This window comes from Prionailurus viverrinus, chromosome B1, assembly GCF_022837055.1.
Source record: "Prionailurus viverrinus isolate Anna chromosome B1, UM_Priviv_1.0, whole genome shotgun sequence".
Classification (NCBI taxonomy): domain Eukaryota; kingdom Metazoa; phylum Chordata; class Mammalia; order Carnivora; family Felidae; genus Prionailurus; species Prionailurus viverrinus.
Window position 1 is genome coordinate 61625468 of NC_062564.1, and position 27976 is coordinate 61653443.

The following is a 27976-nucleotide window of genomic DNA, read 5'->3' on the forward strand; positions in this document are numbered from 1 at the left end:
TAAAATATTTTTTAAACTTTTTTTAATGTTTATTTATTTTTGAGAGAGAGAGAGAGGGACAGAGCATGGAGAGTAGAGTGGCAGAGAGGGAGATACAGAATCCGAAGCACGCTCCAGGCTCTGAGCTGTCAGCACAGAGCCAGATGCAGGGCTCAAACTTACAAATCACAAGATCATGACCTAAGCCAAAGTTGGATGCCTAAGGAACTGAACCACCCAGGCGCCCCTAATAAAATAATTTTTATTGATTAGGAACCTGAGCTTGGTAATAATGTCTCCTAAAGTATCTTCATGCATTATTTTGTACTTTATTTTGATTACACAATGTGAAAGAACAATGAAAATAGAATATTTCCCCCCCTCTGATCCATTTATGTAATTTATAAGTCTTAAAGTGGTATAGAGCAATTTTCCAAGTTTTTCAGCTATTGTTTTAATTCCCATGGGAATTTCATGCCAGCTATTTAATCAGTAATAGTAGCATGGTTAATTTCCCCATTTTATCTCTTATGAGATGAACTCTGTGGCCACGCAGAATTTTTGGCAGTCTTTTGGAAAAAAAGTGACAAAATTAAAATAAAGAGAAATGTTTGGAGCTATGATAGATTCATGAAAAATTTTGAGAGAAGCAAGGTTGTTGGGTGGGGGGAAGAGAGGATAAAAACCTTTTCTCAATGTCCATCCACATTTTACCAAATTTGAAACACATAGTTTGAACTTCTTTCCCTATAATGGATACTAGTATCATATTTCTGAATAGTATTTTGGGATTACATTTGTGTAAGTTTGATTTAATTTGTGAAAACAAGAAAGCAATTGGAAGCAAAATGTTTCCAGTAAAACATCTTTTGTCATCATGATAGACACATGGAATTATTCTCTCTATAAACAATTTTAATGAATAAGAGTGACTACTGGTTGACTAAAAGATTTCTAAGTATTAAATATTTTTGCATAAATTCTCTGTTGCTTTGTTTCTTATTTTTAAGCATTTTACCCTCTCTATGTAAATTGTTCACACAAATAGGCAGAGCAATAAGTAGTTTAATCAAAAAGAAAAAAACAAATAATTCTATGTGTAGGTAGCAGAAGAGAATGGGTTTTCCCAAGTTACTCTAGATAAAAGCCTAATGGATCTATTTTGAGGTATTTCTACACAATAAAAAGAGGAGTGGCTATCACTAAACCTACTAATTTGGCATTCTAAATTTTAGTCATTGCTGGAAAAGTTCTTTATTGCTTTTTTCTCTCAAAGTAAGCTGCTCTTATTTTCAGGCACTTTGGGTATACCTGGTGAATTAGGTGTTCTTTTTCTGCTACTGTTCTTAATAGAATAGTTCTTTACTGCCAAACAATTTTCTCTTCTGTTTCTGGGATTATGAAAAACACATCACAACTATAAGCTACACACACAAATTCTATATGCTGAAACATAACTATTGTCTACATGTGACTAGCACAATATTTTAAAGGAATACCTTCTTATTTATTATGGGAAAATCTTAATATATGACATAGAAGATTATGATGAAGAGTACCATATTAAGTTTACCGATTATAATATATCTTCAGGAGCTGGAATGACAGTGGAGAAAAGACATGATGCTAATGTAAATTTATGTACTTAAAAAACGTACTAAGTGTGGTTATTGTTGCTGTTGTTGTTTTAACAGTGCGAAGGATGCAGGAGTGGGACACAAACAATGGAGGGGTCCCATATCGTCCACCTGCAAGCAGTGCCCAGTGGTCTATACCAACCCAGTGTGTGGTTCAGATGGTCATACCTACTCTTCCCAGGTAAAGGCAATTATAGTCATTTATTATGAAATGTGTAATGTGTACTTATCATTAAGTGAATAAAATTACTAGTTCTCCCATGTGGTCATCCAAATGATTTATTTATCTTTTAAAAAAGTGCAAATAATCTCATCGGTTTAGAATCTGATTTCATATGTATTTGTTTCTCTTATATCAGACTTTTCAAAGTTTGAAATACTAAAATTGTGAACATTCTGCACACTCAAGTAAAAAAAAAAACACAACAACATATCCTGGGACACCTGTGTGGTTCAGTCGGTTGAGTGTCCCACTCTTGGTTTTGGCTCAGGTCTCGATCCCAGGGTGGTGGGATTGACCCTGCATCCGGCACCTCACTAGGTGTGGGGCTCAAGATTCTCTGTCTACCCCCCTCTCCCCTGCTGGCACTTGCTCTAAAAAAAAGAAAGAAAAAGAAAAAAAATAAAAGAAAGTAAAGGGAAGGAAAGGAAAGGAAGGGAGGAGAAGGGAAGGGAAAGAAAGGAAAGGAAAGAAAAAAGAAGGAAAGAAAAGAAAAAAGAAAAGAAAAAGAAAAGCAACATTTCCTTTGTTGCTACTTTGAAAGAGGTCAGAAATGGAAGTATGTCATATGATAATGTTAAAAATTATTATGAGTATAACAACAATAGCAGCTACAATCTGTCATTATCATTAGTTCTTTTATTTTGTTATTTCCTATAGTATTACTTTTAACCCCCCCAAATCCCTTTTAACAAATGAGAAAACTAAAGATCAGAAAGATATGGCAAATTTCACATATTTATTGATATTGAAACCAAGATGTGTTTCCATCTCCGATTCAGTGTCTCTGTTCTCTCTTCTACATTATTCTGCCTCTTGATTTGGTGTCCTGTATTATTTAAATATATAGGAGCTTCTAAGAACTTTACCTAATAAGATACGGATAAGTTTTCTTTGATTATGTGACAGAAGAGAATGTAGGCTCACAAGGTCTTACATGAAACTTTGGGGCCAGGTAAATTTATGAATTTAGATTTTTTAAAAAATATTTTTAAAAAGATAATGTCGCATGTTGTATTGTGTTCCCCATGGAAACTTGCCCTATAATTAAACACATTAATATCTCATTAAGAAACTATATGAATATTCACATTAAATAGGATACATGAAAAGTATAAAATAACTTTACCTCAATTCATATCTGAGTTTGCTTACTGTTAAGGGAGCTCCAAAAATTGTTGGCTACCTGAACATTTTGTTTTGTAGATACCTCTTTATGAACCATCCCTTATCATAATATATGTGTCTTCACAACTTAAACTTGCGTTTATAATCCTAACCTTAATAATAGCACTGCAGTGTTAAGACGTATTCATTCAGTCAGTAAATACATACATAGTACTTATTTGGTGCTTACTACTGTGTATCTTGGTGAAGGTGCCATGTGCTTATTTGCTGAAGTTTTATAGGTGTATAATGCTAGGAGAGAACAGAGAATGGTACTGGTTATCTCAATATGACCTTGATCTTGGTGAATTTAGCGTGGTCCAGAATCTCAGCTTTGCAAGTTAAGAAAATTCATGCTTTCAGCACAAGGGAGAATGAATCTATCTCATATTATGTAATCCTACTTGACAATGTAAATCATTATACTGATTTATTCAATGACAATGAAGGCTGAAGATTATAATATTCAGATTGGTGGGTAGAGCTACATGGCAAACAAAATTTAATCTTAATTGTACTTGATGAACATTGATGGTTGAACAAGTTGAATCAAGGAAGAGATTGGAGTTTCTACTGGCATCTAGCTAGGATAAACTTACGTCTCGCTCAACATTAGAAATATATGTGCTGGAGGAACTAGTATGTTTGTGTCCAGGGTGTCCCTAGAGCGTGCTAACATTAATCCACCACCTAGTTGTTTGGGACTGTTTTAGGGATGCTCCTAGTAGATGATAAGTTCTATAATTTAGTTTTACAAAACACAAAGTTACAATCATGAATGATGTCTTCCTTTCAAGACCGAGGACTTGCTTGATGATTTTGGATAAACAGAATTATATCCCCACTCAGGATTAAATATACCTATTATAAGTAGGTTAAGTCACATATGCTTCCAATGCCATGAGGTTTCTCCATTGTTCTTTGTACTGAGCACCCTGTGAAGCTTCAACTTACAAATCATTTTCAGTGACTTTATGAATATTGTTAATGAAACCATTGTAATCCATTGAGTTGTAACCATTCTGAGTGATCCATTGAATTCTAAACTATTGCATTATTATTTTAATATTTATTTGCATATTTATCATTCTAAATACATGTCTTGTTGATACAAGATGAAGTGAAAAGAATGTGATTCAAATGAATATGAGCTTTTAATAAACCCCAATCACCATCCTCATTTCTGTTGATTCTAATTTAACTTGGTGATTTTTTGCCTATGGACCACCAATACTAATCTTACAGCAATGAGGCTTGGCTGTATAAAACAACGCAAACTAAATGAAGATCTTATCCCAGTAAGACCTAACATTAAATAATCCTTAATAATAATTTTTGGAAGTTTATTGGATTTGAAATTCAAAATAAGGCCTTCATCTTTTAATTTTACTTTTCTGTAAGACAAAGCCGAAAGCTGTTTAGGTACTGGATCAAGAACAAAGACCACAGAGGCTAATGCCTTCTTCAAAAATTAATTTTATTATTCTCAGCTCTACTTATCAGGAGATGAAAACAGAAGATTGGTGCAGGGGTCAAAGGATATTTATTTTGGCTCTTGGATCACTCAATTTTGTCAATACACTAAGCAAATTCTGACAGGGGAGCCTTAAACAGCTTTGGGGTAGTTCATAGGCATTGGAACTCACATTAATTATGTTCTCCAAATTCTAGGTTTAGTATGGACCATGAAGCCCCTTGTTTGAGGTTTCTAATCCATCAGCTAAGTATTTCTGATATGTTAAACACTGGTCATTTCTCTGCATCCTCACCAATATTCTATTGTTACCTGAGTTTTTAATTTTACTGTTTATTTATTTTTGAGAGAAGCAGAGGCATAGAATGAGTGGGGAAGAGCAGAGAGAGAGAGAGGGAGATACAAAATCTGAAGCAGGCCCCAGGCTCTGAGCCATCAGCACACAGCCCAACATAGCTGTAGAACTCATGGACCACACGATCATGACCTGAGCTGAAGATAGATGCTTAACCAACTGAGCCACCCAGGAGCCCCTGAGTTGTTAATTTTAGTCATTCTTCCAGGTGTGAGGTGGTATCTCATTGTGGTTTTGCTTTGTGTTTCCCTGCTGATGGGTGATTTTTTCATGTGTCTGTTAACCATCTGGATGTCTTCTTCGGAAAAGTGACTGTTCATGTCTTTTGCCCATTTCTTCACTGGTTTTTGGGGTGTTGAGTTTGATAAATTCCTTGCAGATTTTGAACCTTTTATCTGATATGTCATTTGCAAATATCTTCTTCCATTCCATCAGTTGGCTATTAGTTTTGTTGATTATTTCCTTAACTGTGCAGAAGTTGTTTTTTTTTGTTTTTTGTTTTTTGTTTTTATCTTGATGAGGTCCCAATAGTTCATTTTTGCTTTTGCTTCCCTTGCCACTGGAAACATGTCTAGTAAGAACACGTGGCTGAGGTCAAAGAGATTGTTACCTGTTTTCTCCTCTAGGATTTTGATGGCTTTCTGTCTTACGTTTAGATCTTTCATCCATTTTGAATTTATTTTTGTGTAGAGTGTAAGATTGTGGTCCAGGTTCATTCTTCTGCATGTACAGATTTCCCAACACCATGCTGAAGAAACTGCTTTTTTGCTGAAGAAACTGTCTTTTTTCCAGTATATATTCTTTCCTTGTTGTCAAAGATTAGTTAGTCATACATTTTGTCCACTTCTGGGTTTTCTGTTCTGTTCCATTAATCTATATATCTGTTTTTGTGCCATCACTGTTTTGATGATTACAGCTTTGGAATACAGCTTAAAGTCCAGAATTGTGATGCCTCCAGCTTTGGTTTCTCTTCAACATTGCTTTGGCTATTCAGGGTCTTTTCTAGTTCTGTATAAATTTTGGAATTGCTTGCTATAGCTTTGTGAATAATACTGGTGTTATCTTGATAAGGATTGCATTGGATATGTAAATTGCTTTGGGTAGTATTGACATTTTAATAATATTTGTTCTTCTAATCCATGAACATTGAATGTTTTTCCATTTTTTGTGTCTTCTTCAATTTCTTTCATAAAGTTTTACACTGCTGATGGGAATGCACACTGGTGCAGCCACTCTCGAGAACAGTATGGAGGTTCCTCAAAAAATTAAAAATACAGCTCCCCTTTGACCCAGCAATTGCATAAGAAGGTAGTTATCCAAAGGATACAAAGGCACTTATTTGAAGGGGCACATGCACCCCAATGTTTATAGCAGCACTATTCACAATAGCCAAATTATGGAAAGAGCCCAAATGTCCATCAATGGATGAATGGATAAAGAAGATGTGTGTGTGTGTGTGTGTGTGTGTGTGTGTGTGTGTGTGTGTAATGGAATATTACTCACTGATCAAAAATAATGAAATTTTGCAATTTGCAACACGTGGATGAACTAGAGGGTATTATGCTAAGTGAAGTAAGTTAGACAAAGATAAATGTCATATGATTTCACTCATATATGAAACTTAAAAAACAAAACATGAACATAGGGGAAGGGAAGGAAAAACAAGATAAATACAGAGAGGGAGGCAAACTATAAGACACTCTTAAATGCAGAAAACAAACTGAGGGTTGCTGGAGGGGTGTTGGATGGGGGGATGGGCTAAATGGATGATGGGCATTAAGGAGGGCATTTGTTGGGACCAGCAATGGGTGTTATATGTAAGTGATGAATTGCTAAATTCTACTCCTGAAACCATTACTACACTGTATGTTAACTAGATTGGATTTAAATTAAAAAATAATAATAATACTGATAAGAAGCCGGGTACTATCAGCTCAGGATGTGGGACCCTGAGGATGAAAGCCCAGTGCTGCTTTGCTGGTCTTCTTATGACCTTTCTATATTTTGGTTCCCTTGCATATGGCTGTTTGTTTTACGACTACAAATAATATTCCTTCAGATTCTATTTTGGACCCACAATGCTTCCTCATTAACTTCAGCTCAATTTATGGACAGGAAATTACAAATCATGTTTCCACTGTACAACTTAATTGGAGGTGAGGGCATTACAAAGTATAATAGGTGCAAGTTGGGGGATGGGGTGGGAAAGAGGTTATGACAAGGTGTCCAAAGGAAAACTTCAGTCAAACTAGGATATAATTTTAGAAAGTGTATCTCATTAGACAGTGTGACCAATTTGGAATAATTATTTTATTAGAATTCAAGTTCTGAACTTGTCAGCTTGTCTAGAAATCCTCAGCGGAGTATTTTGAAAATGTATACACAAAAATACAAAGGAACAGATGAACAATTATGAAAAAAAAATGATTTGCTTGAAATAATATTGGGACTTTTGTGATTTTTATAAGAAGCATTTTTGTAATACCTGATTTTTTTCTGTTAAGATGAGTGATTGACACTTTTTATATATGCTTAGTTAAACTTTCATTTTAAAAGAACAAATGTTTTCTGAATTCTTTTAAATTCAGCAATGCCAGAAAAATCAAAATATAAGTCTGTTCAAGGTTATTTGAGAGGTAACCATTCCTGAAATTGACACAAAAGATAAAGGTCTTTGTTTCTTTTTTTGAGGCAAAGTATATTTTGATTGTATCATTTCAGTAAGAACTAGGAATTGTTCTCCCATAAAGCATCTATAATAGACCATGGATATATTTGTAACTGATCTGTATAAATTGGATACTACATTTGCTAAGTAGAAGTCAATAAATAATATTAATGTTTTAGAACTTAGCACGCCCTGGGGACAACACACTGAATGGTTTTGAACTCTTTTTTTTTTTTCATATTTAGTCATACAGTGCTTTGCAATGGAACTTAGTAATGGTGAATTCCTTAGATATTTATAAGAAATTGGGTGTGTGTGTATGTGTGTGTTTTGAGGTAAGACAAGTAGAATACTTAACCATTATATACTGGAGCTCCCAACTCTTGCTACAGACATGCTTTTAAATTGGTTTGGGATGGGATCCTGTGAATCTGAATTTGAAAAGCCCCTCAGGGGATTTTTAAGTGTAGGCATAGTTGAGAACCATTGCTTGCATCCTTTCAAATTATTGTTTTTGAATTTTTATTTTTTAATAAACTGGAACAACAATAGCATTAGTGGGGAACCATTTGCTTTTTTACTGCAATTTGAGAAAATCCCATTTTGTTTCAACATTCTACTATTATGTCTTCTTTTTCCTTATTTTTTCCGTATTTGAAGTATTCTATTACTTTATCTTTGTAACAGTTATTAATTCTAGTAGCTTTATGTACATTTTGAAAGATAACATATTTCTTGACGCTTCACCATTTGGATGTGTTATATCTGTTAGTATTTAGAATGTAATTGTCCTGTGTACCTTCCTCTGAATACTTTGTCTGAACTAATTTTATGTTGGAAGATCAAAATTCAGAAATACATGTGCACTGTTTCTATTTGAACTGCTTTTCAACATAAGCTAGGTTTTACTTTTGGCTTAGGTATGTCAGCTCGATCATGATTACAACTGCGTCATATTAACAGAATCATTGACTGGGATAAGCTCTTATGAAATCACTGAACATTGAAGGATATAATACGACTAAACTTTACCATAAAATTTCAGGTTTCAAAGGAACTCAATAGGACATATAGTACAGGCTTCTACACACAACGCCCAGGTGCCTAATAAGATGTGTTCGGTGAGATAAATGTCTGTATTTGTGGGGAGCTCTAAATGTCAGAAAACCTTTCTTGTCCCTTGTCCATTGATTTGGTTTCCAATAGTCCCTTTTCCGACCCCCTCAGCATATATTGAGGAACAAAATGCAAACTCTTGTATTCAGTTGTTGGGAAAAAAGTGAATTCTTAAATTTTTACTTAAAAAAGAGCAAGAATTTGGGCACCTGGGTGGCTCATTAGGTTGAGCGTCTAACTTCGGCTCAGGTCATGATCTCACAGTTAGGGAGTTTGAGCCCAGTGTCGGGCTCTGTGCTGACAGCTCAGAGCCTGGAGCCTGCTTCAGATCTGTGTCTTCTGTTCTCTGCCCCTCCCCTGCTCATGCACTTTCTTTCTCTCAAAAAACAAATAAACATTTAAAAAAATAAAAAAAAAATAGAACAAGAATCTTTGGGCACCTGGGTGGCTCAGTCAGTTAAGCATCCAGCTCTGGTTTTGTCTCAGGTCATGATCTCACGGCTTCCTGGGTTCCAGGCCCACATTGGGCTCTGCTCTGACAGCACGGAGCCTGTTTGGGATTCTCTCTCTCTCCACTCTCTCTGCCTCTCCCCCACTCATGCTGTCTCTCTCTCTCTCTCTCTCTCTCTCAAAATTAATAAATAAAAAATGGATCAAGAATCTAAAAGACAGATTAATAGATAGAATATTATTTAATTTTTATGAGACTCAATTCCCAGCCTTTGGAATTATTTCATACCTATTTATTTCGATATGAACTTTCTAAAAAATATTCACCTTCATTGAATCTGAGACACTCAACTTGGGTTTCCTAGAAAGCCAACCCTCATTTCTGCACTGATATTTAAATATATTAAATCATATTTAATTAACTTATATAATTGTGATATTAATTTATTTGAACAGATTTTAGAAACAAAAGTGAGGTGGTGGTAAGCATAAAACTCAGTTGACAGAAATGAGAAAGTTTGGAGTCATTTATTAGTGTTAAGTGTTTAGCATGGTATAGATATCAGTTATTGCCCTGGGCATCAATTGAGGGTGAATTTCCAATGTAATGTTTTCTTGTCAGCCAAAAATTATTTAGGAGAAACTAATTAATATATATCTTTTCTGTAAATATTGCATGTTTGGGTTAAATATCATTACCAAGTAAAGGCGAAGTATAATTTTTTAATCAGTTGAACTTGAACAAGTAAAAATAATCACTGAATTTTCATACTGCTTAAATATTTTCTAGGAAAATATTGAGCAAAAATAAATTCTAACTACTTTGCTCTTCAATTCCTGATTTATTTCTTCTCATAATATCCTATATTCTATATTCTAATTGTTGATTATTTAGTGTTTTATAATATGCTAATAAGTTTTAGTGTATTTAAATGCACACATAAAGTTAAGGGAAATAATTTAGAGTGATGAATGATTTTTGTTTTCCAAAAAGAAAAAGGAAAATTAAGAAAATTAAGTTTAAACTTGAAAACTAAGTGCCATGTCTATAAAAGGATTGTTACATCAGACTAATTGCTTCCATTGTTAAATATTTGGGCAATTCTTCCATCTGTTCAATTATAAATAATGAACAATATGTTATTGGCGTGACAATGGATATTTTGGCCTTGCTTCTAAATTGTTTCACTGACTAAATCATTTTTCTTCAACTTGTATTATATGAAGAAACTTAACTGCATCTTTATTTTCTAATTTAAAACACCTTAGTACCATAATCAGCTTTGAAAGGTGGTTTTTTGAAACTAAGTGAGCACACTGTATTTTTGAGGGTTAAAGCTCTCGTGTGTATCCCTACTCTAAATACCTGCCCCATCTTCTCCAAGAGATTGCATTATGGATTATGTTATATAGAACTCTCTTTCTTTAACCTTAACAGAGACATAGGCTTACTTTCTTGGCTCGTTCAAGACTCTTGAGTTATACATATTGGTAGCTACCATTCAATGAGTTTAAGACAAAGTTATGACCAATTTCTAAATTTATATGTTGATGTATTTTTGAGATTTTAACCTTTTTACTTTTGTGTTAGTGACCATGTGTTAGCCTTTCACAAAACTCAACTTGTATTATAGGGTGTGGTTTTTTTTTAATTTTTAAAATTTATTTATTTGTAACTCCTTAGGAAGTTGAAAAATTGGCAAAACTATGTTCCACACATTTGCCTGTGAAATACTGATCATTAATAAAATCTAAATCTAAAAGATTTTGATCCACTGGTATGTGACTGCCTTACCCATTTCAGTGACTGTATAAGCAAGATATGTATTTTCTCACCATCTCTGTATAATCACTATGTGTTGTAATGCTCTTTAATTTCCCTCCACCCTAAATTCTGTCTACCAAGGAAATTAGTCTTGTTATGTGAACTGGCAATGGACTGAATACACTGTTGCACCTGAAGGAAGCCAATTAAACAAAAGCAAACTGTGCCTTTCAGAAAAACAGCACACATATTTCAGAAAATGCTTCATAAAAATGATCCAAAAAGGTAAATAAAGAATATAAAGTAGAATGAAAAGGTATAAACAAATATTCTGAAATATGGAAGGAGAAGCCAAGAATAATAAGGTGAAAAAAATAATAAGAGAAATGGAAAAATTTCCCAAAATGTTGAAAGGCATGAATCCACAATACAGGAAGTATAATGTGTACCAACTAAAATAAATAAGAAATGTAAACATAGACACATTGTAGTAAAATAACAGAGTATCAAAATAAAATCTAGTGAAATAAAAAATTAAATATTATGTCATTAGACCAACATAAATTATCTCAACAGGATTAATGAGATTCAGAAAATAGTGGAAATATACAATTTAAATATTGAAAGAAAATTAAAGAAAATTCAAAATAAGTACTTCAGGAGAAAATATCATCCAAATTTGCTACACAAAAATCTTTGAAAAGATTGTATAGCACAAACACCCAATGCCTCTGATTGCAAGATGCACAGAAATACGAGTAACCCATGGCGCCCTACCTCCAAACAATATCCCGTCTTTCATTTCCACATCTTTTGACTTCCAGAGAATTTTTCTGTAAGTACACCACTCCATCAACCTTTCCAACTAGTTTGTCTCATGCAGCATTTAACTAAGGCTAATTGCAAGGAAGCTCCAAGCAGAAGAATGAGAGCAACCTGCATACAATGGTGACCTCGACTCAGAGTGCCTGGGTGGCTCAGTCAGTTAAGCATTCTACTTCGTCTCAGGTCATAATCTCATGGTACATGGGTTCAAGCCCCACGTCAGGCTCCCTACTGTCATCTCAGAGCCTGGAGCTTGCTACAGATTCTGGGTCTTCTTTCTCTTCACGCTCTGTCTCTGTGTCTCTCAAAATGAATAAACATTTTTAAAAAGGGGGAAAAAACCCAATATTGACGTCAACAGTGTCTCCCTTTCCCACTCCGGGGTCATGACCCAATCACCTGAACAAATGCCTGCTAGGAACAATGTGGTATCATTGATCACTTCACCTAAGATCAGTGACAAATTTGTATCAACTTTTCTAATTGGGTGCCTCATGTTGTAGAGAGAAATTCCTGTCAAGGTGCTCATAAAAAAAATGAGTCTGGTATGCCACCTGGAACTGAATACCCAAGTGTGATTCATTTAGGAGAGATCTCAGTTTTCTGAGAGCCACATGATCCACTGGTGGTGCTTCCTAAAGCAGGTGAAGTTCTCTTAGACCACCGCTGAGGTGCAAATCACCACGTTTTCTATATGGAGGCAAATGAATGCCTGTTTTCCATACAAGATAATAGTTCCAACAGTACACATAGTGTTGTAGAAACAAAATAATGTTAAAACGGGTGTGACCTGCAAGTCACAACTACATTTTTCTGTGGACACAGATTGACAGTGCATCAAATGTGACCTTCCAGCCCACTAGAAGATCTTTGATTTTCCAGTTGAATTAGCATAATTGATTCTACTCCTTATTTTTGGAGTGATGCTTGAAAGCAGTCTCTTCAATCTGTCCAATTTTTGAAGCAACCAACTGAATGGCATTCAGCCATCTCACTGAATGGTGGAGAATGGAGATGGGAAAGACTCCTGGCGGTATTGGCAGGTGCCTTGCATGAGAGGTTCAGGATCTGGTGCCATCCCTTTTTTTTCTGATAGACTTCTCAGTTAGATTAAGCAGAATAGAGAAAAACGTATCGAGGGAAAGGAAAATCCAGCAGTTAAATTTAAGGCACTTGCGACACTTTGGGAAAGCCCTACGAGGGCACTTTCCTTGAGGAGGAAAGAAATAAGGGTGGCTCTGAAAGACAAAAGACCATTAAAGTCTCACCCTCTCCCATTTCTCCCAGAGTCTAAGGGTCCCCTCCCTAGGCACTGAGGTTGTTGCTCTCACTCTATAAAGACAAAATTAGCGTGCCCCGATATAAAAATTAAAATTTCCCCTTTCTTCTTATCAGCTCCTAAACACTACACATGAACATTTCATCTACAAGAGTCCACCTGAGGAGGGACAAGGGGAATAGAAGTTAGAGAGAAGCATTTTTGTTTGCAACTTTTAGCTTCATGGACTACTGTCAGGGGACTTAAGTGAGCAGTGTGATCCAGGACCATGTTAATCCAACAAGATAATCCAAGTTGCTGAATCAGAAATAAGCCTGAATTCCCACGATTCCCTTTGAGCAGGCTGTCACCTGCAGGATACGGCAACCAAGCCAGCCTGACTTTGCCATTAGGAGAAGGAAAGAAAAAGCCTGAATATTGAAAATAGGTACCTAGAACATCTTTTCATCTTGTTAGTTACTAAGGACCCACCCGGAAGGCTTAAATTCCCTTTCTGGGAGACAGCAAAATTCAGTGACCAAACTGCTTTACTAAAGTGAAGGAGGCAGTCAGAAACCTCTTTGAGGAGATTTTTGAAGAGACCATGCGAATGCTTACAATATCTGAAACTTGTGGATAGTAAAAGGCATTAGATACCTTACCTGTCACCCTGTTTAGTAATTTTGTGATAAAAGTTTCACAGCTGTCAGACTACACATAATCCAAAAACTCAAACACGTGATGCATGTTTGTTTCAAAGGACAAAAGGACATGGCCAGAGTCAGTAGATAGTACTGGAATAGCAAAAAAATTTCGCCTGAAAAAAATTTCAACAGAGACTTGTAGCTGAAAGAGTCCATTAGGGTTGTGGAGCCCTAAAGATAGGGAGTATGATACAGCATGCTGGACAGCTTCCAAATATGCCTGTTGGTTTAGTTGATATAAAGGAACAAGCAAAATGTCCAGGAGAGGAACATACATGTTTCAAGACTCAAAAAGTCCAGTTAGGTACTGGGACTGCTTTATGGCACTGATGACGAAAGGAATAACAGTTTTCCTTCACTATTGGTGAGACTGAGCATTGTGAATCCACCCAAATAGTCCTAAGAAACTTCACTTAGCAAGCAGACTTGTGAGTTTTTTCAGGAGTTTATTCAGCCATCCTTGCTGGTGGAAGTGTAATAATATTACAGTCAGAGTCATTGAGACTGAAGCTTCTGACTTTCCAACAAGTAGGGCATCATCTGTATAGGAAAGTGTCAACAGTGGCAAGGAGGTTTTCCCCCTAGAAAACTCTTGGCTCTTGGCTATATCTTGATAAGGGAGACTTTCCACTGATACTTATCAGACAGCAAAGTATAAACGTATAGCACGTTAAAACCTGCTATGCGTTCAGATGTAGAAGCAACCGCAACATATACTGAGTTGGTCCTAAAAATCCTCACAAGAAAAGTCACGTTGACTTACCTTCCATATTGTAAATGTGCCCAGATGCCACAGTTGAATCCAGGGTCACCTTCCCCAACAGAATCAGGCATGATGGACGGTGCTTGCATCCAACTTAGCCATACACTTTTGAATCTCTTCCCTAGTCCAGCATTCTTCAGTACATTTGGATGACTGCACACAGCCTTCTGTCTCATTTGGAAATAGAGAACCGTTGATCCTACTGTCAAGATAGCACCACGTTCCTCCTCCTGGCTGGTGGTTAGTAAACAATAACTAGAGCACTATTTAAATATATTCAGCCAACCTTAGCTCTTGCTGTTCAGGCTCAAAATTTTCAATAACAGATAGAACACTGGATGATCCTTTTTCTACTTTTGGCTCATGACTCAGGTGAGAGCATTCTGAGAGTTCATTACTGGGTCTTGAACAATCTTCTCATAACTTCTAATCTGGTCCATGGAGCTTAGTATCCTTTCATTTCCAGAAAACTATACCTCTGTGAGCATCCCATCCTCATTACCAAAAGAACTACGAAAGGTCTGAGATGTTTACCCTAGTTGCAGATAGATGCCAGGGTTTATACATGCTAGCAGAAGACCTAAGACTCCTGGGTCAGAGACAAAGTAATTTATTACTATGACACAAGGAACATAATGTTTATATTTGTGTCAATTCTCCTTCTCCCATGAGTCCCATGGGCACAATGTAGAGTAACACACACTGGGTTTGTGTCACAGCTAAGGAAATCTGGATATTTCAAAATGAGCTGTAAAGAAGCCTGCTCAAACTTTGCCTTGTGGTGAGACATTATTTTTATTTTACTGGGAAGCAAACAAATCTGCCCTTTCTTCCAGATAGGAGGCAGAATTATCACCGTCTTGCATAGATATTACTATACAATAAAATTGAATAGATAATACAAAACAAAAGGCTGTCAGTGCCTCTGCTCCTAAGATGTAGGGAAACACAAGAGATCTATAGGGACGTGTTCTCCAATACTACAAAATAATAAGATAGCTCTACAATGTCCGAAAAACTAGATTTCCCGATAAAAGTCGTAACAGATGAAAAGGATTACTACAAAATGATTAACATGTTAATTCACCTAGAAAATCTAATAGAAGAAATCTAATCTTGTAGGTATATAATAAAAATGGTTTCAAGGTATATAACGCAATTTCTACAGGGAGACATTGTCAAATGTCACTCGCACATTGTGAGGTTTCAGCTCTCCTCTCCTAATAATTAATGGAGCTATAAGGAGAGAGAGAAAAGAATTAGGTTCCTTCCCTCCCCACCTTGGCTCAGAGTAAGTCAGTGAATCCCCTGCATAGTGGTGAATGGAGAATGGTTGAGCCTTGTAATACAGTATGGCGGTGTGGGTACTTGTGCCTAAGAACATGGCGTAGTTAGTGGGGAATATTCCTGGAATTTCTATGCTGAAGAGATGGCCAGCAAGGTTGCTAGATGGGTTCTGTTGGGCAATTAAGAAAATAGAGGGATCGTATAAGTAAATCCATGTTTTTTTATTGTTGGAGAGAGTATTTACAAACATGGAAAAGGGGAGGCTGGACAGAATCTTTAGATGTTGGATTGGAATTGGAGATATCAGTATGAATGCATGTTGAGTTTTTGTATCAGTTAAAAAATATATAGACACATTTGGAATTGGTTATAGATGTATTTGTATTGTGTGTATCCTAGAAGGATACTTGTTTATTTATAATACTTAATAAATTATTAACTTCTGAAAGGTTAACTAGTTTGCTACCACAATTCCACCATCTCTGTCTCCTCTTATCCTTGTCGGTTTTCCTTTTTATATGCACCTTTCCTACACAAACTGATCCCTCATAACGTTTTGGCCACCCCAGTTAGCAGGTCCATCTTCTTTTCCATAGTCGGCTTTGCCAGGATTCTTCCTCTCCAAAAGCGTATGATGAGCTGTAGTGGTCTTAGATGTACCTGTATTCCTGTAGTGAGTCAACAGAGGGCCCTCTGGAGGTAGTGTCTTCTCAGGTTACGCCCTCAGGTTTACTCAAGAGGAATTATTACATGGTGGAAAAACTAAGCTTTGTGTGTTTGTATCTTTGTATCAAAACTCATTGCACCAGCTCTTCCCTATCTGTCCCTTTTAGCACATGCCAAAGTATATCACTGCTACCAGTGCATAAAACTGTTTAGATGCTATAGACCATTAAGCCTATATCTTAGTTATAAGAATAGTACATAATTTAAAATAGGTTCTTGGTATTTCTTAAGCATAATAAACAAAAAAAATCCTCAAGTTTCATGTCATTGAAATGGTTAAAATAAAAATTTAAGTGCGTAAGCCCCATAGACATTGAAATGTATGCCCAAACTACCGCAATTTAGTATTTTTATGTTTGTGTAACTATTAAAGTCATCAAAATTTTCAGGTCTTCAGAATATTTTCTCTTGTTAGCTAAATTTAATTTTCTGCTCTGAATCCTTCATCTCCTCCTGCGTTCTTTTAAAATGCATCCCTTGGTACTTATTGACATTCTTTTAAAAAAAATACTCTCATTTATATCTGTTAATGTAATTTCTTCTCTTATATCCTCCTAATTTGGGGGAGTACATAGCATCATGGTCTTCTATTTTCATCCATTTCTTAATTATTTTTAACCACTCCGTACCCTTCTGGAAGAGCCTGAGTTGGCGTCTGTCAAAGTGCAGATGATATACTAACATAAATAATGAAAATAGAAATCAATAGTAAGTTACAAATGATTTCATTACTTTTATGTATATATCAGTCATCAAACAACATGGTTTTTAATAGGTTTTATTTTCAATGAAACTACTGCTGATATTGAAAGCAACATTTGTCTGGAATAATTTAAATAAGAATCTTAGTTTGATGACAGAATTTAATAAAACCTGTAAGAAGGAAATAATTATAAAATAAACACACTATATTGTTGATACTTAAATTTTTAAAATTATTACCAGATTTTGAATTCTGGGATATCTGTTTACAACGATGGCCTTACAATGATGAAAATGCATAGCTGAATGCTACATTGTGCACACAGATCTCAAAATAAGAGACGCTTGATAATATATGATCTTATAACTCAATTAAATAATTTAGTGATACGAAAAACAGATTTTTTATATGTATATATTCACAATCTCAACCGAAGTGAGGGAGTAAACAATCCTGACCTTCTAGGGCTACATTGAATTAGGTTGATTTTAAGACAACCCCCTGTACACCTGTGAACACACTCTGATACTCTTCAAGGAGAAACCATCCCCAAAACAGTATTTCCTCAGTTCTGAGTCCATAGTTTATGTGTCAAGTGGTTTTCTCCTTGGCATGTTCTCAGGTTGCACTACAACGTATTGTAAGGTTTGTGCCAAATGATAAATTTCCTTGGGGAATTTTTGTTTAATTTTGGAAGAAAGATATCATAATAATAATTAGAGATATATTAGTTCAAAGAGTATACTACATCTAAGAGGATATGTTCAGTAAAATAAGGATTAAATGTACTATTGTTTTATTTTTTCTCGGCAGCTCTTAGTCAGATAGTCTAGTTGCCAACTGTGCAATATCTTAACTGGCCCATGATTACATGACAGGGATTGTAAATTTATTAACCTGGGTTAAAGCTCCTTTGCTATCCCCATGTCATCTCATCTCAGCTTAAATGCAACTAGTCTTTATAATACCCAACTTCTAGACGTCTGATAGAAACAGTATGAGGTGTAAGGACTAAAGGGAAATTGGCTTGCATATCATTCAGCCTTAAAGATTGCTTAAGTTAAGACTTTAACATTCTTAGGATCCTGTTGGTCCTTTTCTCATTTTGATTTTGCTTAAATAGCATCTGTGCTCACATCTCTAGTGTTATCCCTGTAAAGGGACAGATCTGAATAAGCATATGGGAAGACTTTAACCACCTCATGTCATAGGACTCTCACCTTGTGCTGAGGGAGGTATGCTATAACATTTGTATGTAAAAATCAGTTTCCCCAAATAAGGTTTCTGGTGAGAAAAGAAGTTTACTCACAATAAGTGAGGTGTTATTTCTGAAGGAAAAGTAGAGTGACAAACAGAAAACAATGGTGTAGTGTCCACTTCAGTGCATAGGGTTGCCACAGATTTTTGCTATGCTTAGCTCCCTGCTTGTCATTTATGCTACAGTAATAATGTGTGTGGGTAATTGGTAAATCCCAATGAATGAATGGATTCAAGTCTAAATCAAGTCTTTTTTTCTTTCTCTGGTTGTCTTTGCATGTGAAACACCAGAGTGGGAATCAGAGAACCTCAAGCGGAGGACATTTACTTGCAGAGGGGTTAGCTATAGCTGCCTATGAGGAATTCTATTCATGAGAGCTCTTAGACATGATATTCGTTGCCTAATGTATTAAAGGTGTGGAATGTAATATATTAGCCGGTCCAAGGTAGATTAAAGCAAATACTAAAAAAAAGTGATTCATGATATTCCAAATTTCCAATTTGTTTTTTCACTTGTATCAAAATTTTTATCACCACAATAAGAAATAGAACATTGTTACTATTTTTACCTACTGCTAATTATATACTTGTTCTACATGAGAAGCACTATAAAGTAGGCTCAAATCCTATTTTAGCCATGCATTTTTGATCAGTTGCATAAAGTTCTCCAAACTTCACTTGAAAAACTTATTTTAAAAAATATATCTATCCTACCTCATTCCTCAGAATATAATGCTTCGAAATTGCTTAATACAGTGTTTGACACATAGCGATACCTCAATTAAAGTCGTCATTTATAAACTATGCATTTTGTTGTGTTAGCTGATGTGTATTTTAAATTTAATTTTAAGTTTAATTTTAAATTTAAATTTAACTTTAAATTTAGATTCCTGGATAATTTCAGCACTTGAACCCTGTAGTTTATACCATTGCTTTTTATCTTACATGCATTACTTTAATGAATGACCAAAAAGAAAATACTAATGAAATATGGAAGGAATCTTAAGTTTAGTTACTTATTCATTGTCTTTTGATTGACTAGTGCTTAAATCGGGGCATTATTGACATTTGAGGTCATATAATGCTTTATTTTGGGGGGCTTATCTGTGCCCTGCAAGATCTTTAGCAGTCTTTCTGGCTTCTGACTAGTAAATGCCAACGGTAATCCCTCCCACATAATTTTAGCGGTTTTCCCAAAAACCATTTCAAGCTGTCCCCTGGGGCAAAACCACTCCAACTGAAAACCTCCGATTTAAGCCATCCAACAAGCTCACAGTGATTGCATTATCTTAAAAACTGTAATAATAACCTGTCTCAGTGTTTACTACCCTGATGGTTGGGGTCTTTTCTATGAGCAGACTAGATCTCTCCTATAGTAAAATTAAATTTTCTCCTTTGATATATAATTCAGCAAATGATTTTAACTTGCTTTCCCTGACAAATGGCAACTTTGACCATGGAAAAATCATTTTGCAGGCTTGCTTTTCACAGTAACTCCTAACTTAAGAATTCTTAATGCTCAGGGTCTTAGATAATCAGGAATGCATTAATCATGTCTTTCTCTACAGAATTTCCATTTTTTGGTAATTATAAACTAATGAGCATGCCCTTTATGTGATATTTCAGTTCACTTATACCTTTATAAATATTTCAGCTTTGTGATAATTAAGTAAATTGAATGTCATTAATTAGAAATCCAATCAGTAGATGTAGCTAAAAAAATATTTTAAAATAGTGCTTTTAATGTCCTAATATTCTTTGAATAAAATTCTTTATGAAGATATTTTTATTTAAAAATCAATCCATAAGGAAATAAAACTAAATGGCTTTCCAATTACAGGAAGCTAGATTCTTTTTTTTTTTTAATTTTTTTTTTAACGTTTATTTATTTTTGAGACAGAGAGAGACAGAGCACGAACGGGGGAGGGTCAGAGAGAGGGAGACACAGAATCTGAAACAGGCTCCAGGCTCTGAGCTGTCAGCACAGAGCCCAACGCGGGGCTCGAACTCGCAGACCGCGTAATCATGACCCGCGCCAAAGTCGGCGGCTTAACCCACTGAGCCACCCAGGCGCCCCAGGAAGCTAGATTCTTATAACTATAAACATGGGTGGATTTGCTGTCTTTCTGATTCTGTTGGTCTTTGCAGAAATGCATACAGAAAAAAAAAGTTTGGTAAAATCATTCTGAAGAAGAAATTGTTTTATTTATAAAGTAATTCCTTTTCAAAACTATAATTTCATCATATGCAAATTTTAGACAGCTTTGAAGTTTGTGTTATGTCAAAGAAAGTTATCTAAGAGGTAAAACCTTTTTAAACTAACAACTCATGTATTTCTGTTGTTCATTCACTTATTTTTCTGGCTTTCATTTTCTTCAAATAAAAAAAGCACTTTTAAAATAAACCACATTTAGAATGTAAAGGGGTATGGTGTAACACATCTTTGAAGGGAGCTAACATTTTCATATTTTAAAATTCAATATTAGCTATAATTAATATTGACTTTTGGCTTTGTCTGCTCACATTTACAATTGTTCTTGAACTTTTCTTAAATTGTGCCATAAGTCAGAATTTTCATATGACCAGATTCCGAATTCTGAAATATAATGTTAAAAGAAGTTACAGTAATATATATATATATATATATATATATATTATTTTGAAGTCTCAAAGTTTTATATAACTTATCTGGCTTTCATTAAAGTGCTCATAATTTTTACTTTTTTCTACTTTTGATTAGCTGTTGGGCATTTTAATTATATTTAAAATCCATTGAGATTTTATAAGTCAAAATCATTTCCTTAAATTACTGAAACATTGAACAATAAAAAATAATTTCTTTGAAGGAGTTTATTCCTCTAAAAAAGGCCCACTAAGCCACTACAAATAAATTCCAAGTGTAATAATTTTTACTCATTTGTTGAAAGTCTAGTTTTGAATTTCGCCTGTCCAGTAGAGAGTTATTTGACAAAAAAAAAAATGTTGTACAGATATGAGTAATCTGATTAGTCATTGGGTGTATTCAGTTCTTCTTCGTATCAGCTGAAGCTGAATTAAATTAGTCACTGGTACATTTGTCGATTGGAGCCAGAAAGTCTGCCCTATTTAATTTTAAAATAATTTGCACTGAGTAAATTATGGACGTAGCCACTAAAGAAATCACATTACTTCAGAATTAGCAAGATCTATTTCTTTTAAAGTAGGAAAGTAATTATTGCCTCTTAAAAGATGGAGTAGGCTTACAATTTTTTAAATCATGTCAAATTATGCAGTTATGAAATATTAAGAATGACTTAAGGTACTTAGGCTTAAAATTTTACAAAGAGTAATGTTTACAAAGAAAAATAAAACAAAACTAAGCTAAACTAAAGTAAAAATGAAACAAAACAAACCCAAAAAAACCCTCAGAACTTCATGTGCCATAATAATTTTGATTGTTTGAGTTTAATTTCATTCAGCTTGTGTTACATTTACTGAGAGCTCAGTTCATGGTAACTGTTGTTCTAGGAAAACTACCTATTTGATTTTTTAAACTCAGTAGATTCCATGTTATTATCCCAATTACTCATATGAAAAAAATCGAAGTTCATAACATTTAAGAAATTAGCTCCAGATACCACGGTTAGAAATTAGAACTTATAGATTTGAAGTCAGGTGTAATGTTCTTCGTTCCATGCTATTCATTTTCCTTTTTCCATAGCATGTGTAATAGAATCAAATAGCATGTGACTTTGTATTGATTTAACTAAATGTATCTAAATAACTATTTTCTTTTCTCTTTGTATGCAGTGCAAACTAGAATATCAGGCATGTGTCTTAGGAAAACAGATCTCAGTCAAATGTGAAGGACGTTGCCCATGTCCTTCAGATAAGTCCACAAGTACAAGCAGAAACGTTAAGAGAGGTAAGTGATAAACATTTATTTATAGTTTTACATTTGTTTTCTGTATTAAAATGTTTTGCAATAAATGTTGGCATTAAAATGAAGTTTACTTCATTTATTACTTCATTTACTTCATTTATTACATTGTAAATGAAGTATTTTTTTTTCTTTAGTCTCAATTATTTTAGCAAGCAACATTTTTCTACGGGGATTTCTATTTATCTTGATAGTAAGAGTTGGATGCTTCTTTTCTACATGTTCACCATATATAAAAAATCTAAAGAAATGTCTTTTTTAAATTGCTGTGTCTAAAATGTATTTGACATTCCTTTTTTTCTTTTGGAGCAAGTCAGTGGTAAAGCAGTGAGTGAGAAAAGAATTTGATCAGCTGTAAAACTGGGCAATTAGTAAGAAACTTTTAAAATAAAGAGGTCTACCATAAAAAAAAAAATATATATATATATATATATATAAAACATAGTGTGCATGAAATATATATATACATATATAAAGAGGTCTACCATAAATATATATGTATATATATACATATATGTATGTATGTGTACATATATATATAGATATATATATACTGTGTGTGTTTGTAAGAAAATTTTCCTACAGAATAGTTTAATTAATTAAACTTTCTTTTGATTAGGTCTAGAGTCCTTAAATCTTTATTTTTATTGGTTTGATGTATAATAATAAAATAAATACATTTAACTCCATATGTGTTATTATATAAAATTTGACCTTTTGCAGATTATTTGTTGTAATTCACACAATATTACTTACATGTTGAGGTACTGTTTATGCCTTCAAAAATATCTCTATAGCTCCTTGTTTCAGTTCTTTATAACTTTAGATGAGGAAGGATATGTAGGGAATACATATTCCTTTAAGTGAAAGATTATTTTAAAGAGCATTATCATCAACATTTATCACATATTTTATAAACATATGAATCTTATAATTTAATAATTATTATTGTGGCTTCTTAATGAAGACCATTGATTTTTGTACTTTTTTCTGAAAAAATCAATAATGGATACATGGACAGGAAATATATTAGTTAAAATGAAGTCCATTTGATACAAATTATGTATTTTATTTTCTTAATTTTTTGTTTTTGTTTTTGAGAGAGAAAGAGGAGGGGAAGGGGCAGTTGAGGGGAGCACAGAGAAACTAATCAGACTCTGCACTGTCAGCACAGAGCCCGACGTGGGGCTCAAACTCACAAACCATTAGATCAAGACCTGAGCTGAAGTCAGACACTCAACTGACTGAGCAACCCAGGCACCCCTAAATTATGTATTTTCTTAAACGTGGTATACCATGATAACGATTTTATTATAGATAAAATGTTTTGTTTAAATTCCAGTTAGTTGATATACAGTGTAATATTATTTTCAGGTGTACAGTATAGTGATTATAAAACTTTTGAACTTTAATTATACTATTTATATTGGTCATTACTCATTAGGTAATATTTAAGACAATTTAAAAATGAAAACTGGGGCGCCTGGGTGGCTCAGTCAGTTAAGTGTCTATCTTTGGCTCAGATTATGATCTCACAGATCGTGCTGACAGCTCAGAGCCTGAAGTCTGCTTTGGATTCTGTGCCTCCCTCTCTCTCTGCCCCTCCCGTGCTCTTTCTCTCTCTCTCTCTCTCTCTCTCTCTCTCTCTCTCTCTCTCTCTCCCCCTCTGTCTCTCTCTCTCTGTCTCAAAAATAAACATTTAAAAAATGAAAACCTATGTTCTCATATCACTTTTAATAACACAACTAGTCATTTTATTACTCAAAAGTAAATTGATTTGCAAATTAATGGTAAGCTAGTGCTCTGACATTAGGCAATGTGCATGAAGACAACAACTGGTGGAAGAAGGAGTGTAAAGCTGCCTCCCAGGAGCCCTGTTCTTGAAGCCTCACCTCTGTTGCTTTACACCAGCCTATGGCCAGCGTCAGAGCATGGTTCCTTCTGGATTCCCCCCCCCCATAATCCCAATCCACTCCTTCTAGCATAGTCCAAATAAGGATGTTTAACATGACCTTGAGTAAGTTAATCGACCCCCATGTAATTAAGAGCTAATTATAGTTTTCTTTCAACTGAACTACTTCCATATCTGTCTTCCTCATACCCACTCCCTGTTGACTTAACTGAATACGTTTTCCTCTGAAACTCGCTTCAGGTACAAAGTAAATCCTACCTTGGTATTCAATATCCATGTCTCATTCTTTTCATTGGAGGCTATTAAGAACACTTGAAAAGGAGTAATCAAAATTAGTGCATACCTCTAATACATCACACCCGTCAGCAAGGTTTCCCTTCAGTAAGATTCCCTGCATATGAACTTACTTTTGAATGAGAAGATAGGTTTGAGGTTGATCAATTTATCATATTCTCCCACAATCTGCAAAAAAAGAACTTAATATGCATTGAATATGGAAGGTAAAATATTTAAGAAAATGATCCTTTGTGAATAAACAATGATTACGTTTCATGTTGCTCAGATTCTCTGTACAACGTCTATATTAGGATGTCAAGAAGGAGCCTTTACTTAAAGCAGTATCTCGGGGAATAAAGATCATTTGTGTTCAAGTGCGTGTGGAAGGAGAGGCAAGAAGAATTTAAAATAATCCTGTTCTGATGGATTGTCAAGGCAAAGCAAGTACAGGATTTTGCTAACTGCTATGGAAAAGCAGTACAGAAAATTGTGAATGTCATTCCTACACAGTGCCAAAGGCCAAGAGACATGGGAAATGTAAAACTCAGTTCAGTATCATTTCTAATCTTTCAACTGTCATTTACATTAGAAGCATGCCTTTGGTTGACTGACTTAGGAAGTGCAGGAAACTCTATTTAATAGCATCTCTGTTTTAGAAAAAGCAAGGAAGAAACTACCAACGATGAACTAGTTTTTAAATCTTTCTGACTTCCTACGTTTGAGGTCAAATTGACAACAGATTATGTTTTCTATGTTAAGAGCCGAATAAATTCTTCAAATCGACTTGTATTATATTAAAACAAACAAAATATATTTCCTTTAGGGACCCCTGGGTGGCTCAGTCAGTTAAATATCTGTCTCTTGATTTTGGCTAAGGTCATGATCTCACGGTTTGTGGGTTTGAGCCCTGCATCAGACTCTGCACTGGCAGTACGGAGCCTGTTTGGGATTCTCTCTCTCTCTCTTTCCCTCTCTTTGCCCTTCTCCTGCCTGCATATTTTCTCTCTCCCTCTCTCTCTCTCTCTTAAAATAAATAAACTTAAAAACATACATTTCCTTTATATAAGAAACAAATTAATTTCTCCTCTATTCTCCGAATGTATTCAATAATGGATGTGCATAAATTGGTCCAAGTGTATATATTCAAGAAACCAAAATTAAAAAAAAAAAAGAAACAGTTTACAGGGGTGCCTGAATGACTCAGCCAGTTAAGCATCCGACTTCAGCTCAGACCATGATCTCACAGTTTGTGGGTTCAAGCCCGTGTCAGGCTCTGAGCTGACAGGCCTGAGCCTGGAACCTGCTTCAGATTCTGTGTCTCCCTCTTTTTCTGCCCCTCCCCCACTTACTCTCTGTCTCTCTCTCAAAAATGAATAAATGTTAAAAAAATTTAAAAAAAACAACAGTTTGCAGTTTTGAAGTTCCAGATTCTGAATTTGTATAGGTAAATAAGCATATCTGTCTTTCTTCAATCAGTAACTTAACTGTACATTTTTTTTTCTGTTTTCCTAACCCATAAAATCAAAATTACAAAGACCAAATGCTTCTAGGTCCCTGTAGTGTATTACTTTCTCCCCCCTGGCCCCCCATTTTTTGAAAGTTTATCATTTGGTCATAAACACAGAATGATTATTTGGAAGGTTGATCAACTTTATTCAAAGACTATTGATTGACATTTTAGATGATTTTTAAAGCTAATATATTTTATATAACCACGTTAATATGAGATTCATAGTTGTGATCATGGACCATGAATAGACCATTTTCCACAGAGTTTGCATGTAATATGTAATGCAATCCCAAATCTTAGAAGGGACTTGCAGGACCAAAGATATAGAGCAATGGAAAGGACCTTAGAAAGTGTTTATTTTGCAGTTGGTAAATCCAAATTCAAAGAAATAGACCCTAGACATATCTTAAATGATTTACACAACAGTGGTCTGTAAGCATAGTGAATTTTAGACCTATGATATGCCATAAGTGGTCCATTAGGTTATTCAGTTGACTGGCTAGATTCAGAAAACCCTTTAAATGGCATTTCCTTTAGGTTTCAAATTTGAGTATTCTAATCCTCCGAATATTTTTTTTTGTAATTATGGGTTTTATATAGCTATTATGGCTTTACTTATCTAATCTCTTAAATTTTTATTAATTAAAAAAAATTTAGTTTATTTTTTGAGAGAGAGAAAAAGAGAGAGCATGGGTGGGCAGAGAGAAAGGAAGAGAGAGTATCCCAAGCAGGCTCCGCACCGCCAGTACAGAGCCTGACATGGAGCTCGAATTCACAAACTGTGAGATCATGACCTGAGCCGAATCGAGAGTCAGATGCTTAACTGACTGAGCTGCCCAGGTGCCCCAAAATTTATTAATTTCAAATAATATCACTCTGATTCTGTTTATCCTCACCCCTAAGATGCATCTAAACACACTCACATACCTCCATAATTTGAAATGTTGGATTGGAGTGGAGATAGCAGTACGGATGGAGAAGAACCCATAAAAGATTTCCACATTATCACAGAGGCAAAAGAAAATAACTTGGTGAGGATGTGGATGAAAGGGAACCCTTGTACACTGTTGGGGAATGTAAATTGGTGCAGCCATTATGGAAAATAGTATGGAGTTTCGTCAAAAAACTGAAATCAGAACTACCATACAATCCAGCAATCCACTTATGGGTATATATCCAAGGAAATAAATCAGTACCTCAAAAAGATATCTGCATTCCCATGCCCACTACAGCATTATTTACAATAGCCAAGATATGGGAATAACCTAAATGTTCACTGATGGACGAATAGAGAAATAGGGATATTTAATATCCCATTCCGTGTGTATACTAAAAAAGAAGTTTCCCACCAAATTCAGCAACCTGGATGAACCTGGACAACAACACTACGCTAAGTGAAGTAAGCCAGAAAAAGAAAGAAAAACTGTGTGATCTCTCTTATATGTGGAATCTAAAAAGTGTTGAACACATAGAATCAGAGAGCAGAAAAGCGGTTACCAAGGGCGAGGAGATGGGGGAAATGGGTCAAAGGGTGCAAAGCTGCAGTTATGAAGGTTGCATTAGAGATCCAAGGTACTGCATGACGACCGTGATTAATAACGTATTGAATATTACAAATTTGCTAAAACAATAATATCAGGTGTTCTCACTACACATAACACACACACAAAATGGAAATTATGTGATAACCAGAATTATTAATTAGCTTGACTGGGTGACTTACAGAATATTAATAAAAATATGCAAACTGATTTTTGGGGGGCTGTGGTTCATAGTTTCCACTACATCCTCACCTGAATTTTTTTTGTACAACTCAAGTTTCCTTTTATCAGAAGCTGGGAATCATGTAACTCAATCTGTTTCTCATTTTGCTTCATTCTCTAAGAGTATTGGAATTAAATAGATACCCAATTACAGTAACTTAGCCTGCATACTACATTGCTTGCTCCTAATTTTGATTTGTGTGTTTTATGTGTATGTGTGTGTGTGTATGTAACTGTTTTAT

The 27976-nt window shown here is 34.9% G+C and overlaps 1 protein-coding gene across 3 annotated transcripts in view; it reads left to right on the forward strand.

Moving 5' to 3' along the window:
- SPOCK3 (SPARC (osteonectin), cwcv and kazal like domains proteoglycan 3) overlaps positions 1-27976 on the forward strand; it is a 491467-nt gene that overhangs the window by 311154 nt on the left and 152337 nt on the right. For all 3 annotated transcript variants that reach the window (XM_047857662.1, XM_047857660.1, XM_047857661.1), the window contains 2 exons: positions 1674-1797; positions 22144-22258. In XM_047857662.1, the coding sequence (XP_047713618.1) occupies positions 1674-1797; positions 22144-22258 (239 nt within the window). The remainder of the gene's footprint in view (positions 1-1673; positions 1798-22143; positions 22259-27976) is intronic.